This window comes from Heterocephalus glaber, unplaced genomic scaffold (genome assembly GCF_053883595.1).
Source record: "Heterocephalus glaber isolate CG9 unplaced genomic scaffold, H.glaber_assembly_v1.0 deba00001481, whole genome shotgun sequence".
In the NCBI taxonomy this organism is placed as follows: domain Eukaryota; kingdom Metazoa; phylum Chordata; class Mammalia; order Rodentia; family Bathyergidae; genus Heterocephalus; species Heterocephalus glaber.
In genome coordinates this window covers 48,231,954-48,250,451 of record NW_028258317.1, presented here as the reverse complement: position 1 = coordinate 48,250,451, position 18,498 = coordinate 48,231,954, and the positions used below count along the sequence as shown (strand labels likewise).

The 18,498-nt window shown below is 40.6% G+C and overlaps 1 protein-coding gene across 4 annotated transcripts in view; it reads right to left on the bottom strand.

The window, feature by feature from the left end:
• LOC101717595 (histone-arginine methyltransferase CARM1) overlaps positions 1–18,498 on the bottom strand; it is a 345,586-nt gene that overhangs the window by 121,649 nt on the left and 205,439 nt on the right. For all 4 annotated transcript variants that reach the window (XR_002392469.2, XM_087184015.1, XM_004838454.3 and 1 more), the window contains one exon: positions 17,732–17,836. Coding sequence is in view for 3 of the 4 variants with exons in the window: in XM_087184015.1 (XP_087040141.1) it covers positions 17,732–17,836 (105 nt within the window). In the remaining variant the exon portion in view is untranslated. The remainder of the gene's footprint in view (positions 1–17,731; positions 17,837–18,498) is intronic.

The window sequence follows — 18,498 nt, the reverse complement described above, 5'->3', positions numbered from 1 at the left end:
AAGACCATCACATCTCCTATTCTAGCTTTTGTCAGAGAAGAAAAATTCTAACACATCTCAAAGGCTACAGAAGATATCCTTTTATGACCTTAGCAGCTTGGGCTGAAATCTTTTTCAGATAATTAGCACTTTCATTATGGTAGGGGAATTCTTCAGCAATAAACTTCTCATAAGGCAGAACTCTACATCTGCTATTTAGCAAATCTGCCTTTCACCCAGGGGTTGCCTGTGTTTAAATACCACAGAATTAATGCTTATGAGCACCTGTGTTTCATTCTGCCTCATCTTCTGGCAGGGGACAGATAAATTCATCACTGACGGCTTCACCACCCCCTTAGCAGTTCTACAAATATTTTTGTCTCTGATTAGGGAATATATGAAGCATGTAGATCAATTTTATCTTATCTCCCCACAACCAACCCCTGTTTAGATGCTACCAACTGAGCACAGCACAATCACTCAGCTCTAAACTTCAAGGATAGATTAATTCATCAGATGTCTATCTAAGACCTCCTCTTGCCCATTGTGAGGAGAACTTTCAGGCACCAGAAACGCAGAGATGAATAGAGTATGACTATTTGGTAGTGGGAGAGAGTCATGTAGATAGAAATATGCAGGAAAGAAGTATGATAAGGTGTTAAAGTACCAATGAAAGAATGATATAAAGTGTACAGTGTATGAAGGAGGAAGAGTCTGCTGTACCAAGAAATTTATACAAACTTCACTAAGGAGAATGGCAGTGAAAATGAAAAGTAAGTGAATGCTATGCCACTGGAATGAAGAAAGACGCAGGGGCATCAAGAAATATGAAAAAAGGCACCTAAGAATGACAGAGCCAGTCACATTGGGGAGACAGAAAATTGCCTCAGGAGCATTAGAGGTAGAAGTGAGGGTAGGGTTGAGACATGAACACAACAAGAGCAAGAGCCAGAAAAACTGGCACATGCTTGATCATAGAGTCTGTGTACAAAGAAGTACTGTGAAGAAATATTGAACAGAAGAATTATTTCTAGTTGTATTTTGCAACATTATACCAGTGTCATGGCTTAAAGGGTTACAAGATCAGAGTTAGCAGAAACTGATGATTCCTAATTAATATAAGTCTTCTTTCTTCCACCAAGAACTTTAATTTTACTGATTATTTACTCTCCTCCATGTGAGTAACCATCTCTACTTTGTTGGAGAGGATTCTTATCAGTCTAGGTCAATCATTAGGTGGTTCCTTTCCTCTTGTCAGTGATGGGTGTAGGCCTGGGAGATATAAATTTGTTAATACTACCTGAAGGAAATCTGCTGGGAGGGACTACTGGAAAAGATTCCCTACTTGCCAAAGCACCCAAAACAGATGCCTATTATTTCCTAGGTTTGATTAAATTTGAATAGGACAGTCACAGTCGTTGGAGGAAAATATGACGGCATCACATTAACTGACCATTTTAGCCAATGTAAGCAGGGATTTTCTCCTACATGGTTCAAAGTCATCTTAAGTGATACAAACAAGAAATGTACCTGAAAAGCTTCCACATTATTCCAGGAAAGATATGATAAGAATGAGAACTAAAAATTTGCTGTGGGACAGACAGAAGTAGAAGGGTTGCAAAAATGTCGAGAATCTAAAGAATCCAATAGAGTCTATAGGATGTGGAGACTGAAAAGAAGAAAGTCTACATTGGCTCCCATGTCACTGGTAGTTAGTTACAATACAGTCTCTTTTTACATCTCGCTAGAATGAAGTATTTGCCTTGCTGTCTGGTCAGAGGATTCCTAGAAATGCCTTCATTGAATTTTCAAACCTGGAGCTGGGTTTCATTGCTAATGTTATTTGCTGCTGCTCTTGCTATAGCTGCTACTGGCTCAGGACCCTGTTGCAATATTTTTGTTAGTCCTGCATATGGTTCACAGGCACAACAAAACAGTGTGCACCTCATTTGTGTGATGCACTTCCTACTACAGAGACTTCTTCTTGCTTCTGTGACGGGAATCCCCACTGTGGCATGCACTTGGCACTCACACAGGTGCACCCTAGCTGTGCAAGGAATTCCCAGGGGTTATACTTTGGCCAATGGAAAGGGACCGCCAGTGGAAGAATCATTTTCTTCTCTTCCTGAATGAACTACCTGAGGACAGAGTGGCTTCATGTGGCCCCTTTGAAGCTAGCCACTCACAACAGCCATTCAATTTTTCATAAAGCTGCAGCCTCAAAGTGAGGTGCTCTCTCGTACTTACTCTCCCTCCTTCCTTGCTCATTCTCTTTTCTTTTATTCCTGCTTTCCTGAGATGGTGTTCCCTGATAAAGTGAGCCTTTATCACTTTATAATGGCACTGATAAGCCTTTGCCTCATGCTCTGTCACTTAGGGAACACAGGCTAAGATGGTGGTGGTAGTCATAAGAACATATACACGTTTAATGACATTTTCCTGAGATTTGCTGTCTTTTCTGAGTTTCTGAAACTTCTCAGTCCTAAAGCTAAGCCACCACTCTGATTCTGAGTAACTGTCAAATCTCTTAGACTTAGGATATTCAGTGAAAAGAGGATTGAGGTAAGCTCCAAATTCATCAAAGCTCAATTTCTCGTTCAGTGCTAGAAAAAATAAAGTTCTAGTACAGTAGTTTGAATAGCTTATTGATTGTTTCATCTAATCTAACTACTTTTTTATGGTACTAGGGATTGAGCTCAGGACCTCGCACTGGCCAGGCAGGTGCTGTACTGCTGAGCTACATCCCCAGCCCTAATCTAACTAATTTTTAATAGCCTTATTCTCTTTATCTGCCTATACTCATATCCTAGAGGGCAAATATAAAAGCAAAACCATATGGGTTAGTAATTAATAATGTACATAGTCTTCTATATTTGCCTTTAGCAAATTAGTCCAAATTGCCCTAAATTAGCCCTTCATGGAATTGTTTTAGAGAGAGAATGAAAGGTTTGGAATTTAACCCTAGGAACTTTCTAAAAGGCCTTGCATTCTGTGGCTAGGTGATATTCCAGACCAAAGTTAATTCCAATAAAACTATGCAAGTGAAATACTAATCCTTTAACCCACTCTTTCCTTTCTAAAATGCCTCCCACGTATAGCTGGTTCCTGAGAATATCAACTTGGCTACCACTTCCTACTTTAAAAAGTTTGAAATAGCCAGTGCAGAGGAGGAGGCTTCTGGTCTGCCTTACCAACACTCCCAGCACAGAGAAGGTAAGTTGCACAGGTGCTGGCAGCACACCACACCCACCTCACATGAGTCTAAATGAGAAGACACAAAAACAAGTCTCAAAACCAGACTTCCAGATCACCTACACCAAACCTAAAGGGAAACAAGATGGAACACTGATACTCAACCAACTGACCTCCCTGAACTGGCAATAAAAGAGGATCTGGAAAAAATGAAATCAGAAATAATTTCTCAGATAACAGCAGAGATTGTGCTTGTAGTGCAAGACATGATTAATAAATCTAGAGAGGAGCCCGCTGCAGACAGGCAGGTCTGTGCATGCCCTACCAAGGTCCTGAGTTGCGCAGAAGACACCGAATCACCCCACTGCAGACAGGCAGCCACCTGATTCCACACTACAAAGATGCAGAGGACACCAGACCACCAGACCAAGGTACTGAGTCCCATGTTCCTGGCCCAGAGGTAGGGGCTTCTGAGCCGCCATCCCACAGCTCCTGGTCCAGAGGAAGGGGCTTCCTGGTCACCATCCCTCCGGCTGCTCCCAGCCCACAGGAAAGGGCTTTTGGGTCACCATCCCTACTGCTGCTCCCTGCCCCTGTCCCACCTCTCCCAGCTCAGAGGAGGTAATCTGTGCAGGCACCAACTGTCCCCCATCTGAGTCGAAATGAGAAAACACGTAAATAAGTCTCAAAACCAGACTTCCAGATCACCTACAGCAACCCCAAAGGGAAATGAGATGGAACACTCTGACACTCAAACACCTGGACCCACTGAACTGGCAACAAAAGGGAATCTGGAAAAAATGAAATCAGAAATAATTTTTCAGATAACAGGAGAAATTGTGCCCCTAGGGCAAGACATGATTAATAAATCTAGAGAGGAGCTGAGGAACATGATGGAATCCCAACATAGGAAACAAATGGAATCCATAAAACAGATGCAAATAGATTTCCAGGACATGAAAAACTCCACTGAAAGTCTACACAGCAGAATGAGCCAGTGTGAGGACAGAATTTCAGATATAGGAGATAAGATTGTAATTAGTGACCAGGAAAAGAAAAATTGCTTCAAAATTATAAGGGACCATGAGAAATCAATCCAGCAGCTGCTAGATGATGCAAAAAAGAATAACATAAGACTGATTGGGCTCAATGAAGAAACAGGAGAGAGTGGAGATGACATAAAAAATCTCTTCACAGAAATAATGGCAGAAAACTTCCCAAGCAGGGGAAAAGAACTTGACATACAGATAAGTGAGGCATATAGGACTCCAAATAGCCTTGATCAAAAAAAATCTACACATAGGCATATAATTGTTAAGATTCCAGAAACACAACAGAAGAACAAAGTTCTCCAAGCAGTCAGAGAAAAGAAACAAATCACATACAAAGGAAAGCCCATCAGAATCACAGCAGACTTCTCAACACAAACCATCAAGGCACGAAGACCTTGGAGTGACATATTCCAAGCCCTAAAAGAAAACAACCTCCAACCCAGATTCATGTACCCTGAAAAACTATCTTTCAAAATGGATGGAGAAATAAGATACTTTCATGACAAAGAGCACCTTAGGAACTTCGTGAATACCAAACCAGCACTCCAAAGAATTTTACACAATATCTTAGGAACAGACATTGAGGATCACAACCCCAGGAAGCAAAGCAGAATGAACCGATTTGGCATGACAAGAAATTAAATGCAAAGGGGGAGAATCCAACAAAAAGAAAAAGTCATGGCAATGACAAGTCAATACGTTTCAGTTATAACCATCAACATTAATGGTCTCAATTCACCAATCAAAAGAAATAGACTGGCAGAATGGGTCAAGAAGCAAGATCCAACAATATGCTGCATACAAGAAACACACTTCATTCAAAAGGAAACTCATAGACTGAAAGTAAAAGGGTGGAAAACAATACTCCATGTGACAGGAACCCGAATAAAAGCAGGAGTAGCTATCCTCTTTGCAGATCAAGTAGAATTCAAACCAACACTGATTAAGAGAGACAAAGAAGGACACTACATCCTTGTAAAGGGAAGAATCCAAGAGGAAGAGATGACAATCATACATATCTATGCACCAAACACTAGTGCTCCCAACTATATAAATCAAATACTAACAGACATGAAAAGTCATACAGGCAGTAATACAATTGTAGTGGGGGACCTCAACACCCCATTGTCACAAATAGATAGATCAACTAGACAAAAAATAAGGAATGAAATACTAGAACTCCATCGAACTCTTGAACAAATGAACTTAACAGATGTTTACAGAGTCTTCCACCCCACAAAATCGGAATACACATTCTTCTCAGCTGCGCATGGGTCATTCTCAAAAATAGACCACATACTCACACATAGAACATGTTTAAGTAAGTGCAAAGGAATTGAAGTTATCCCCTGTATATTATCAGACCATAGTGTGATGAAATTCGAGATCCATAGCAAAAGAAACTCAAAAAATTTCATAAACATGCGGAAATTGAACAACACACTTCAGAATAACCAATGGGTCACAGAGGAAATTAAAGAAAAAATTAGACAGTTCCTTCAATTAAATGACAATGACAATAAAACACATTGGAATCTATGGGACAAAATGAAAGCAGTCTTATGAGGGAAATTCATAGCAGTGAATATGCATATTAGGAAAACAGAGTGAGTCCAATTAAACAACCTGATGCTAAACCTCAAGCTTCTAGAAGAAGAAGAGCAGGACAACCCCAAAGCTCATACAAGGGAGGAAATTATAAAGATCAGAGGAGAAATCAATGCAATGGAGACTAAGAGAATGATACAAAAAAATCAATGAAGCCAAGAGTTGGTTCTTTGAAAGAATCAACAAAATTGACAAACCTTTAGCCAACCTTCTCAGAAAAAGGAAAGAAAAGGCCCAAATCCATGCAATTAGGAATGAAAAGGGTAAAATTGCAACAGACCCAGCAGAAATCCAGATGATCACCAATACTTATTTCCAGAACCTATACGCCAATAAGATGGACAACACAGAAGAAATGGACAGATTCCTAGGTACATATGAATTACCAAAGTTGAACAAAGAAGACCTAAAAATTCTAAACAACCCAATATCAACCAATGAAATTGAAAATGTAATTAAAAACTTATCAACTAAGAAAAGCCAGGGCCCTGATGGCTTCACTGCTGAATTCTACAAGACATATAGAGAGGAACTGCTGCCACTACTGTTTAAACTCTTCAATGATATTGAAAGGGAAGCAATACTCCCAAATTCATTCCTGGAAGCAAGCATCACCTTGATCCCCAAAGCAGAGAAAGACTCAACTGAAAAAGAGAACTATAGGCCAATCTCACTAATGAACATTGATGCAAAAATCATTTATAAGATAATGGCAAACAGAATGCAGAAGATCATCAAGAAGATCATACACCCTCATCAAGTGGGATTCATCCCAGAGATGCAGGGATGGTTCAATATACGAAAATCAATTAATGGATACATTATATCAATAGAGCCAAGGAGAAAAACCATATGATTATCTCCATAGATGCAGAAAAAGCATTTGACAAAATCCAAAATGCATTTATGATAAAAACCCTACAAAAAAATGGAATAGATGGTCTCTACCTCAAACTGATAGAAGCCATCTGTGAAAACCCAATAGCCAATATCATACTAAATGGTCAAAAACTGAAATCCTTCACACTCAAATCAGGAACAACACAAGGATGTCCACTATCACCACTCTTGTTCAATATTGTTCTGGAAACATTAGCCATGGCAATTAGACAAGAGAAAGAAATAAAAGGAATAAAGACAGGAAATGAAGAAGTCAAATTGTCATTATTTGCAGATGACATAATACTCTATATAGACCCTAAGAACTCCACCAAAAGTCTTCTAGACTTAATAACCAAATTCAGTCAAGTAGCTGGTTACAAGGTCAACACACAAAAATCAATAGCTTTCCTCTATACCAATGACAGACTCACTGAGAGAGAAATAGGGCAAATAATTCCTTTCACAATAGCATCCAAAAAACTGAAGTACCTAGGAATCATCCTAACAAAAGAAATCAAAGACCTCTTCTCTGAAAACTATGGCACTCTGAAAAGAGAGATTGAAGATGATATCAGAAAATGGACAGACATCCCCTGCTCCTGGGTAGGAAGGATTAATATAGTGAAAATGGCCATACTTCCAAAACTGCTATATAGATTTAATGCAATTCCAATTGAGATCCCAGCAGCATACTTCATAGACCTTGAGAAAACAATCCAAAAATTCATTTGGAGCAAGAAGAGACCCAGAATAGCAAAAGCAATTCTAGGTAACAGAGACATGGCAGGGGTATCACAATCTCCAACCTGAAACTCTACTACCAAGCTACTGTGATAAAAACAGCATGGTACTGGCAAAGAAACAGACTTGAGGACCAGTGGAACAGATTAGAAGATGCAGAAACAATGCCAGACACACTCAGCCACCTCATCTTCGACTAAGGAGCCAAACACCCTCACTGGAGGAAAGATAGCCTCTTTCATAAATGGTGTTGGTAACATTGGGTTTCAACTTGCCAAAGACTAAAAAACTAGGCCTATATCTCTCACCATGCACTAAACTAAAATTGAAATGGATTAAAGATCTAAATATTAAAACAGAAATGATGAACCAGGTGGAACAGATGTTAGGTAGAACTCTTGAAGACATTGATGTAGGACAAGATTTTATGAACAAAACCTCAGTTGCCTGTGAACTAGCACAAAGAATCAGCAAGTGAGATCTCTTCTTACTAAAAAGCTTCTGCACAGCAAGAGAAACCACCAGCAGTGTGAAGAGACAACCCACAATGTGGGAAAAAATCTTCACCTGCTGTTCCTCAGACAAAGGTTTCCTATCTCGAATCTATAAAGAACTTAAAAAAAACCAAACCTCCCAAATTTAGAGAACCAATCCAAAAATGGGCATCTGAAATGAACAGACATTTCTCACCCAAAGAAGTAGAAATGGCAAATAAACATATGAAAAAATGTTCAATATCACTGGTCATTTGAGAGATGCAAATGAAAAAAACACTGCGATTCCACCTCACCCCAGAAAAAATGGCTGCTAAAAAGAAATCAATGAATAACAAATTCTGGCAGGGCTGTGGGGAAAGAGGAACCCTGCTCCACTGCTGGTGGGAGTGTAGACTGGTGCAACCACTGTGGAAATCAGTATGGAGATACCTCAAAGAACTAGGCCTGGAAGTCCCATTTGACCCTGCTATTCCACTGCTGGGATCTTCCCCAAAGAATTAAAAGAATCATACCACAGTGATATATGTGCACCCATGTTCATAGCAGCACAGTTTGTAATAGCTAAAACTTGGAAGCAGCCCAAATGCCCATCAACTGAAGACTAGATCAATAAAATGTCGGTTTTTTAATAAAATGGAGTACTACTGAGCCATCAAAAACAAGAAATTAGAGACATTTATAGCTAAATGGATGCACACTGAGGCGATACTCTTAAGTGAAATAAATAGGACACACATGTGTAAATACCGAATAGTTTCTCTAGTGTGAGAAACTGAAAGTGTCAATAAGGCCTAAAAGGTATAATAGATGTGAAATAGGAAGAAAACGGGCAAAGTGGAAGGGGAAGTGGGAGGGGTAGGGGAAAGCAAAGAAGGGAATGGAATTAATATGACAAAATGAAAAAATGGAAACAAAGTCTTTGTAAATAGGGAGGGATGGAGGGGTTGAAGGGAGGGCAGGGGAAGGGTGAAAAATAAGAAACAAGAGAGATTATGTAAAGGTGCAAATTTCCAATGATGAATGTCATTATATTGTATACCTAAAATGTACCTGTAAAATAAAATTCAAAAAAATAAAAAATAAAAGTTTTGTAGGTCCAGGGATTTAGCTCAGTGGTTTGGCCACATGCTGCACAAGGGCAAAGACCTGAGTTCGATCTCTGGTACCAAAAAAAAAAGTTTGTAATAGTCGCCTGATATAACTGTCATTCATGTCATTTACCAACTACTTTGGATTCTTCTTATGGCCACATGGTATAACTGCATTCCTCTGACTTTTTGAAATTAGAAATGATCATATACTTGTGTTGGCACATATAACGTCGTCAGAGGTATGATGCGCTGCTTTTTAGGAGGAAGGTGTGATTCTCTGTATTCACCTCTGTTCGCAATAGGAAGTACTGATGTTTCACATGGAGGCTGTTTCATAACCCTAGGTCCAGGAGTGAGAATAATGCAAAGCAGAGCCCTTAGCCATCCCAGACTGGACATGCACCATGAGTGAGAAACAAAGCTCTGTTGGTCCAAGACACTAAGGTCTACACGTTCATTGTTACAGCAGCATAACCCTGTCTATCACAGCCTGGGTAAGCCATATCTTTGAGGTTCTGATGATTTTTTATTCTAGTTCCCTGCTTATATGTACAATATTCTAGAACTATACTCAGACTTTCCACATAGCCACTCACTAAATTTTTACAGCCACCATCTAGTTGTATTGTTATTCCAATTTAAAAATAACTGCAAAAAGATCAAGGTCATATGTCAAAAGGAGCAGAGACTGGCTTTGAGCACAGATGTATTGACTAGAACTTCACATACTGCATCCTATCCTAAAGCCCCTGGATCCCTTTTCCCAGTCACCCTAAAAACTAGTCTGAAGCCATTGCTTACTCACAGTCTTCTTGCTGTCCATGAAAATTGCATTTTGTTTTCATACCAAATGAAAGAATTTTCTTTTACTAACTCTGGTCTCTTTATCCATTAACCTCTCAGGAATAGATGCTATGCACGCTCAGAACCTTGTAGCCATACTTCCCACTCACAATTAGAAAACCCATGCAGAGAGACTCTTTGGGGATTAAGGGACCAAAAAGTTCACTTAAAATCTAGACTGACTTTCCACCTCTTTCTCTTCATCTCTATTTCAGAGACTTAATTCCAGGAATGAGTTATAGTGATAGCTTAATTTGAACCTGTCCTCTACCTTGGGTTAAGGCATGCCCACTACTTAAAAATTCGTGCCTGTACAGAACCTGTAAAATGACTTTATATGTAAATATACTCCTAAATATACAGCTATAATCAAGTTAAGTTCTATTGGATTAGAGTAGCCCTAAATCCAATGTGATGGATATCACTATGAGAAGGGGAGAATTCACACAGACAAAGAAACTCAGAGGGAGAATGCCATGTAAGGACAGAGGCAGAGGCTGAAGTGATGCATCTACAAGCCCAATGCCATCAAGGATTGCCAGTAACCACCACAAGCCAGGAAGAGGAGGGGAAGGATCCTCGCCTAGAACCTTTATATGGAGCATAGCCCTGCTGACACCTTGAGTTTGGACTTCCAGCATCCAGAACTGTAAGATAATAAATTTCTCTTTTACTAAGCTACCTGGTTTGTGGTCTTTTTCTATGGCAACCCTGGGAGACGAAAACAGCCTTCAAGCCCATGACATGGGATAAAAAGAAATTCATCACATACACACAAATATACACATTTGCTAACAGAGACCATTTTTTATCATCATGTTCTGCCCCTGCCACATGCATTCTAAAAAAGCACATGGATAAATATCAGTTTGTTAATTTAGAACATATAAAGAATTTCTGTCACTGTCCAAATCCCCTTTCTGTTTAGGCTTGGATACAGATAGACCTGAGCTTGCAGGAAGCTCATGGCACTTAGTAGTGTGCACCCTGAAGCAAGTTGGTTAAGTATGGGTGGCTCTGATCCCTTCATCTATAACAATCTGGATTGTTCCCCTAACAATCTGGATTGCCTGTTTGTTGTTCAAGTTAGTGAGCATTTGCCATTCTTTTGTACCTCCAAATATCTGAACTCTTTTCCTGTGTTTGGGGGATGATGCATCCTATGTTTTGAGGCAACATCAGCCTCCTACTGGAGAAATAAGATGCTTTTTGCCACTACATTTGAAGCTAAAGTACAGGCATGACTCAGGCTCTGCTAATGAGATCACCTTGAGTGTGAATCTCACAGTATGAAGATGTAGAGAACATACAGAATTCACTCTGAGGAGATCACAGCTTTATCCACGTTCAAGCTCAGCAGATGGGAGATTCTAAGGACAGCACTCAGCAATAGTACTGAGTGAAGGCTGTGCTCATTGCAGTCTATGTCTGGCTGTACTGCTGCCTTACTCAGATCCACTCTGCAGCATGAGTTTGGAAATTATTCTGGTTATGTATCCTCTAAACCCAAGACGAGCTATCTGATGTTCCTGTATCCACTTAGACATTTTTTTTCTCTTCATTAAATGGGTTTCTTGTTCTGAAAGCTAATAATCCTAACCCACAGGAGTTAAATGAGTTAGGATATACAAAGCAGCTAGCAAAAATCCAAGTCATTTTTTTTGTCTTCTTAGTTCCCTATGGAGCTCTAAACAAGGATTCTGCTACCACTGGGTTAACAACGGTGGGTGAGCAGTGAGAGAAGACACAGGAGAAAGCAGGTGCAATGTGGCAGACCTGTGCTAAAGCCCTTATTTTGGGGCAGTGATTGAGGTCAGGTCTCATTAGTTTGCCAGGTTAACCATCAATGTGAAGCATTTAGAAGGAGAATTTCAGAAGAGGATCAGAAATGGACCTAAGGGGTTTTCACCCAATTGGTGATAAGCCCACACCAAGTAAAACTCACATGGAAAGAGCTGAAGCTCAGGCTGTGCAAACCTGCATATCAGAGGATAGTCTAAACAGGTTGATTTGCATGTTTGTTGGTATTTATGTTTTCATTTAAGCCTTCAAATCCTTAAATCCCTTCTGCCCAAGCCAAGCTCACATTTGGATGCACTAAGCAGCTGCTGCAACTGGGGATTCTCTCCTCTGTGAAAACGCTGATTTAAAAAAAATAATAGGGTCTCAGTTCCTGCTTACTCTCACAAGTTTCCAGCAACTGGTGCCCTGACAAATGAAGTGTCAAAACATTTCCAAATTAAAACCCCACAGCTCACATAACTTCACTCCCTCAGCAGGGTAGACTTTCCCTGCTTGTGCCCAGCGCACACTTGGAGAAACTAAAAATAGCCAGATGGCAATTAACAGAAACTCCAAGGAGGGGAGATGGGGTAAGTTCCCGCAGGGTCAGCTTCCTGGACAGATGCCAAGTAGAGTTCTTAGCCAGCAGTGCTCTGGCCAAGATAGGAATTTCACCAAACCTACATGAAAGGGGCAGGATGAAAAATCAAGATTACAAAGATTGAAAATTAGAGTTGAGGTGGAAACTATAATACCATTCTCCAAGACCACCATTAATAGTAATACTTGCTAGTATGTACTATATTATGAGCCATGTACTAAGCATTTCATATGCATTGCATCATCCTGAACTGGCAAGAGGACCCAAGGAAGTAACTACTACTTTTATCGTCATCCTACTCATAACAGCAAGGAAATCAAAGCTCCCAGACAGGAGACAACCTACCAAGACCTGGAGACAAACAGGGTAAAGGTCCATGGCAGGTGTACGGCACCTGGCCAAGTCATGGTTTTGGCAGCTCTCTAGCTCCAGAATTCATGAACATTATCACAGTGCGTGGCTACCTTGTACATGGCGGTTATACAGAAGAAACCAAATGTTATCATCTCACCCCTAGGCTACAGAAACAAAAGTGTCCGTTAGTAATTCCAGCCTAACCTCCATGGCTATGTCTTTCAGTAGTTATACATGGGCTCTAAAGCAGATGAACTGGGTCTTGACCTAGCTTTTTCATTTCTAGTTGTATAAAACCAGGTAAATTAGCACCCTTTCCAGGTCTTAATTTTCTAATCTCTAAAAGGGCAATAATATTCATATTTATCTCATGAAGTTGTAATGAAGATTAAAAGAAATACGGTGTGGGAAACCCTTACCTTGGTGCTCACCTGTACTAAGCTCCTCAGCAAATAATAGCCATTGGTATTGATCATTCTAAACCTCTGCCCTTTTAGGTAATCAATATCAATGCTCTTTTAAGAAGTTGTCTTGATGAGAAAGAATACAAAGGCTTAGTAAAAGGTTGTATCCTCAACAGGAATTATTCTCAGTGGTCTTTAGAATAATGAAAGCAAGCAAAAGGAGACCAAAAAAGATTTTGGATTTGTAACAGATTTGGAGTTAGAGTGACAAATCACCCCTGTCTATCTGGGACTGAGGGATTTCCAGAAGACTAAAATGGGATTTAGTCTTTGCTCCTTCAGTTGTCAGAGGAGATGGGACATTTCCTCCCAGGAGAGGGCAGCGATGCAGGAAAGGTGTTCATCTATTCTTTCTCCTTTGCTTCCCACCATCTGACCGGGACCCTGGGGTCTGGGACAGAGCATGCACAGCCCAGGCTTGTGAAAAGGCCAGCCTGCTGCCTCCAGCTTAAGCATGCGCTCTTCATACCCGCAACAAGGCAATAAGGGATTTTAACCAGTCAAGCTCTGGAACCATCTGGGAGATCAGTTGTTGAGGACATGAGGGAGTAGGAAAGTTCAGGTTGAAGAAAGAAGGAATAGGAAGATTTATCTGCTCACAGATCTAGACACCATTCTCCAAACAGCAATCCCAGTAATAAAGCTGATATTGTGATTTCTATCCGACATCTGTGTCTATTTCTAAATTGGTTCAGAACTCAAAAGGGGAAAAAATGATATAATAATTATCACTTTCATAAGCCTCAACAGAAGGGTGGATGCCTATTTTATTGCATTGGCAAATAAACCCATTTTAGGCAGAAAGGGAAAGGATATTTTGCAGAATCAGTGAGGTTCAAATTTGGAGTGACCTTAAAGGTGACCTGGTGCAAAAGCTTCATGGTTATAGATGAAAAGGAAGTATAAATAAAATCACCAAGTGACGTAACTCATGGAAAAAACTTAAAATTCAAATTATTAGTGAGATTAACAGTTTGGAGAGTAGTCTTTAGTAGCCATGACCAGAATTAAAAATAGATAATATATAACACCGAAAATAGATAAAGATAGATTATAGAAAATAGATTATAGGGCCGGAGATTTAGCTCAGTGGTTCCTCAGCCTGCCTCACAAGCACCAGGACCTGAGTTCGATCTCCGGTACCAAAAAAAAAAAAGAAAGAAAGAAAGAAAAGAAAATAGATTATGGTTTAAAATCAAGTCCACAGAGAGAGAGAGGTTTCCCTAAATATAGCACATTCAGGAAATATCCTTAAACCATAAAAGCAAAACAAAATAAAAAAAACAGTGGTTCAAGGCTGAATTTTTATTTAATTGGAAAAAAAAACCCCTACCTTAAGTCAGTAAAACTGCTTACCTACAACCTAGAATACTAAGTAAGGTGACCAAAGAAACAAGCTTTTCTCCCTGACCTCCTGCCCATCTCTCATAATCGGATTTTCTTCTGTAGCAACATTAATTTCATAACTGCTAACTGTACATGCTCCACTAATGAAGCAAGGTCCCTGAATATCTTGGACCTGTGACAGATGGGACCTTTGGCCAAACATGGCCATTTCTAGTTTTACCTTTGTCTCTTTCCCATTATCCTGCCCAAGAGAGCATCTAGACCTACCTAAATTGTATTTAGAAAGTGTCCAGTCCTGGGGAAACCTGTATCCCTCTCACTCTTTCACTGAATACTGCTGTAAAACCTAGGCACAATTCATGGAACACTACTTGAGGATTCTGAAAAGTAAGCAACAGAGGGCAGACTGGAGAAGAAGAATAAAATTTGAAATACTGCCTCACCAACGAGTTTCTCGTTTCCCCCTCCTCTCATAAACTCAGGCCTCAACTCAAGATTCCAGAAACAGGCACCAGGGTGCAAACTGAGACAGCTGCTGGAGACACCATCTGGTTCTGGCTGTCACAGAGGGAAAGAGAATTCTAATGCACAGTATGGATAGCCTGCCTTCCTTCCCCCTCTCCTCCTCCCTTTCTCTCCTTTTCTTCATCTCTTCTCTCCCTCTCTTCCTTCATTCCACACTCCAGCCCCAGAGATCTTGCACTATTGGCAGCATCAAGCTGCAGGAGCCAGAACTATGAGGGAGCATCCTTACCCTCCCCTCCGCTGGGTGGCACTATTGTTCCCAAAGGCCGGAACAACAAAGCCACCCCACCCCCACCCCCAGCACTATTTTTCTCTCTTCTGTCTGCTTGGCTGATATGTAGGGAAAATCACAAAAGCCTGGGATTGAAAAATACAGGGAGCTAGAAAGGATCCAAGACAACATGGGAAGGAAGGAGCTTGGAAAAGCAACCTTAGACAGCTTCTTTGATAAATCCCTCAGCTTGGCCTCTGCTGGTGCATGCATGGATATAACACCAGTGAGCTACAAAATCTTGGAGAACCCCATCCAAGTGCCAGACTGATCCCTGGGAGACATGCACTCAGGACAGAGCCAAGCTGCAAGGCCAAGGCTTTGAAAACTGCAGTGACATAGGAAAACAGCTCTCAGAATACCATTACTGAATGAAACTTGTGGGGCTGAACTCAACCAGGCTGACTGCCCGCTACAAGAGAAATATCAACAATCTCCATGGGCTCTAAACAAGACTTAGAGCCTCATAATATTCAGAATATATGGAGTACAATCTGAAAGCTGTTGGCCTATCAGGAAAATCTCAGTTCTCACAGAGAAAGATAATCAACTGCAGCTAACACTACAATGGCACAGAGGTTAGAATTATCTGACAGAGACTTAAAAGCAGCTATTAAAAAAGTTCCAACCAGCAATCACCAACATTGCTGAAACTAATGGAAATAGAAATGCTCAGCCAGGAAATAAATGACATAAGGAAGCGCTAAATGGAAATTTTAGAATTGAAAAATATAGTAACCAAAATAAAACTTTACTGGTGGATCAGTAGCAGAATGAAGATGACAGGAAAAGAAGCCACGGGCACACAAACTTATAACCTGGGGGGCCTATATTACCATTGTGTTTTCATGCATTGTTCCCTCTGTTTTAAATAGACACTGTTGTATAACAAACCACATCAAACTCTAGAAACTCAAACTAGAAAATATTTGTTCTACCAATTCTGTAGCAGGGCTGGGCAGGTTTTCTGCTGGTCTTGCTGGGATCTGTTCATAGTTCTGTATTCAGCTGAAGGTTGAGTTGAACCTAGAGGCCCAAGATAGCCTCACCCATGCCCTTGACGGTTAGTCCTGGGTGTGGATTGGGGAAACCTCATTCTCCATGACTTCTAACTCTGTTAGGCGAGACTAAGCTTCTTCACAGCATGGAGGTCTTGGAGTTCCAAGGCAGATGCCACAGTCTTGTTAAGCCTGGCCCTGGAACTCAAACACTGCAACTGTCATATTCTACCAGTCAAAGCAAGCCATAAGGCCAGCACAGAGATGAAGTCTTAAAAAAACAGACTGTCTCTGGGTGAGATGAGCAGCCATATGATCTGGCAAAATGGCCTAGCTCCAGGGAGGCCCAAGATCCCATGGGTCATTACTTCAATATTCTACCATGCCTACCTGGGGAATTAATGCAGCAAAGCTCAAACACCACAGATGCACAATGATTATGGAAGTAGGAGACTGAGGCTTAGTGGAGTTTAAGGTCATGCAGTTAGTTTGCCTAACATCACATGATTAGTTAAGGAGAAAGCATGAAACTGGATCTCACAACTGCTAATCCTCTGACCAGGACTCCTGCCTCTGAGATGAGCTGCTCAGCTTTTCCACAGTTTGGCTATTTGACAGGTGGAAGAATAATGGACAGTATTGTGCAATGTGCAAGCAATCATTCATCATTCAGATCCATTTTGTGAAGAAAATAAATGCCTGCACATGTGCAGCCTATGAAAAAATTAACATTAGAGAGCCTCATGAAGAGCTATTCATTACAGGGCAATAAAGCTCCTGACCTGTTCTATGCTCCGTAGCACAGTACATTCAGTCTCTTGAGTTCCTGGCACTCAAAGTTTAATTTTTTATTGAGGTAAAATTCGTATAACATCAAATTAACCATTTTCAAGAACCAATTTAATGTCATTTAGTACATTCATTATGCAACTACTACCTCTATCTAGTTCCAAGGCATTTTTATCACCCCATAAGGAAAATGTTACCACTAAGCCACCATTTCCCTTCCCTTCTCCCCTCCCACTGGCCACAGCCTTGGCAACTACCAGTGTGCTTTCTGTCTCTGTGGATTTAACTATTCTGGATGGCTTCATATAAAAGGAATCACATGACTTTATGTGACTGGGTTCTTTCATTTGGCATGTTTTTGAAGTTCCCTCATGTTGAAACATGTTTTGCATTTTGCTCCTTTTTATGAACAATAGGAAATGAATAATACAAATAATATTCCACTGGGTGGACGTACCACAAATACCACAAACTATATGTTCATCAGTTGACAGGCACTTTGATTGTTTCTACTTTTTGGATATTCTGAATAACACTGTTATAACCATTTGTGTGCAAATATTCATTTGAAGATCTCTTTTCAGTTCTTCTGGGTATACAGCTAGGGGTGGAATTGCTGGGCCACATGGTAATTCTATCAAAGTTTCATTTTGATTCTGGTTTTGAACAGGCTTCTTAAAACAGCATGAGATTAATAGCTTGCTGCCAGCATTACCTTGTCTCTAAAGTCAGCGTGGTTCTGGAGGATGGCACTGCGGTAAGTGGCTGTCCTCACGAAATCTTGCAGCATGTTTTGCTGCTGGGAAATGCAGCCATAAAACTGTAAGGGAAAAAGAAGGGGGACAAAGAAGTGCCTTCATGAATGCATGGTTCCTAAAGCCTTGGTTAAGGCAGGAATAGCCCTTAAGTCACAAGGAAACTGAGGCTGAGAGTGACACAGTGGCCTGGGCACACTGGCTTATTTGTGAGGTGTGTAATTCTAAGGAGAACTCACACTTCTGAGTGCTGCTCCACGTAATAGATTCATGCCTTGATGCTGATGGATAGGTGCCTAGGGTCCCATCTCAAAGTAGAGGCGATGACAGAGCACAGATCAGTTGTGTGAGAGAGGAACCAAAGCCTAAAAGGACATGCTGCCTAGATGAGCCCCATCCACCTAGAGAGAAACAGAACTTAACCCAAGTCTTCAGTGAAGTGGGACAGAAGGTGGTGATGGTGATCCTGATGGAAACAGAAATGAGCCAGTTGTGTGATATGAAACATCTAAATTATAAACACTGAGTAATAAATATCATCATTATAATTGTCATCACTCTATAGAGCTTTCTATATGCCAGGCACCATGCTAACTGCATCACCCAATCAAATCAAATAACCATAACAATCAGATGACATGTGTTCTTTGTCTGAAGAAACTGAGACTCAGAAAGACACAGCAATTTGCCCAATTCCTGACAACTTTCTAAGTGACAGAGTGGGAAT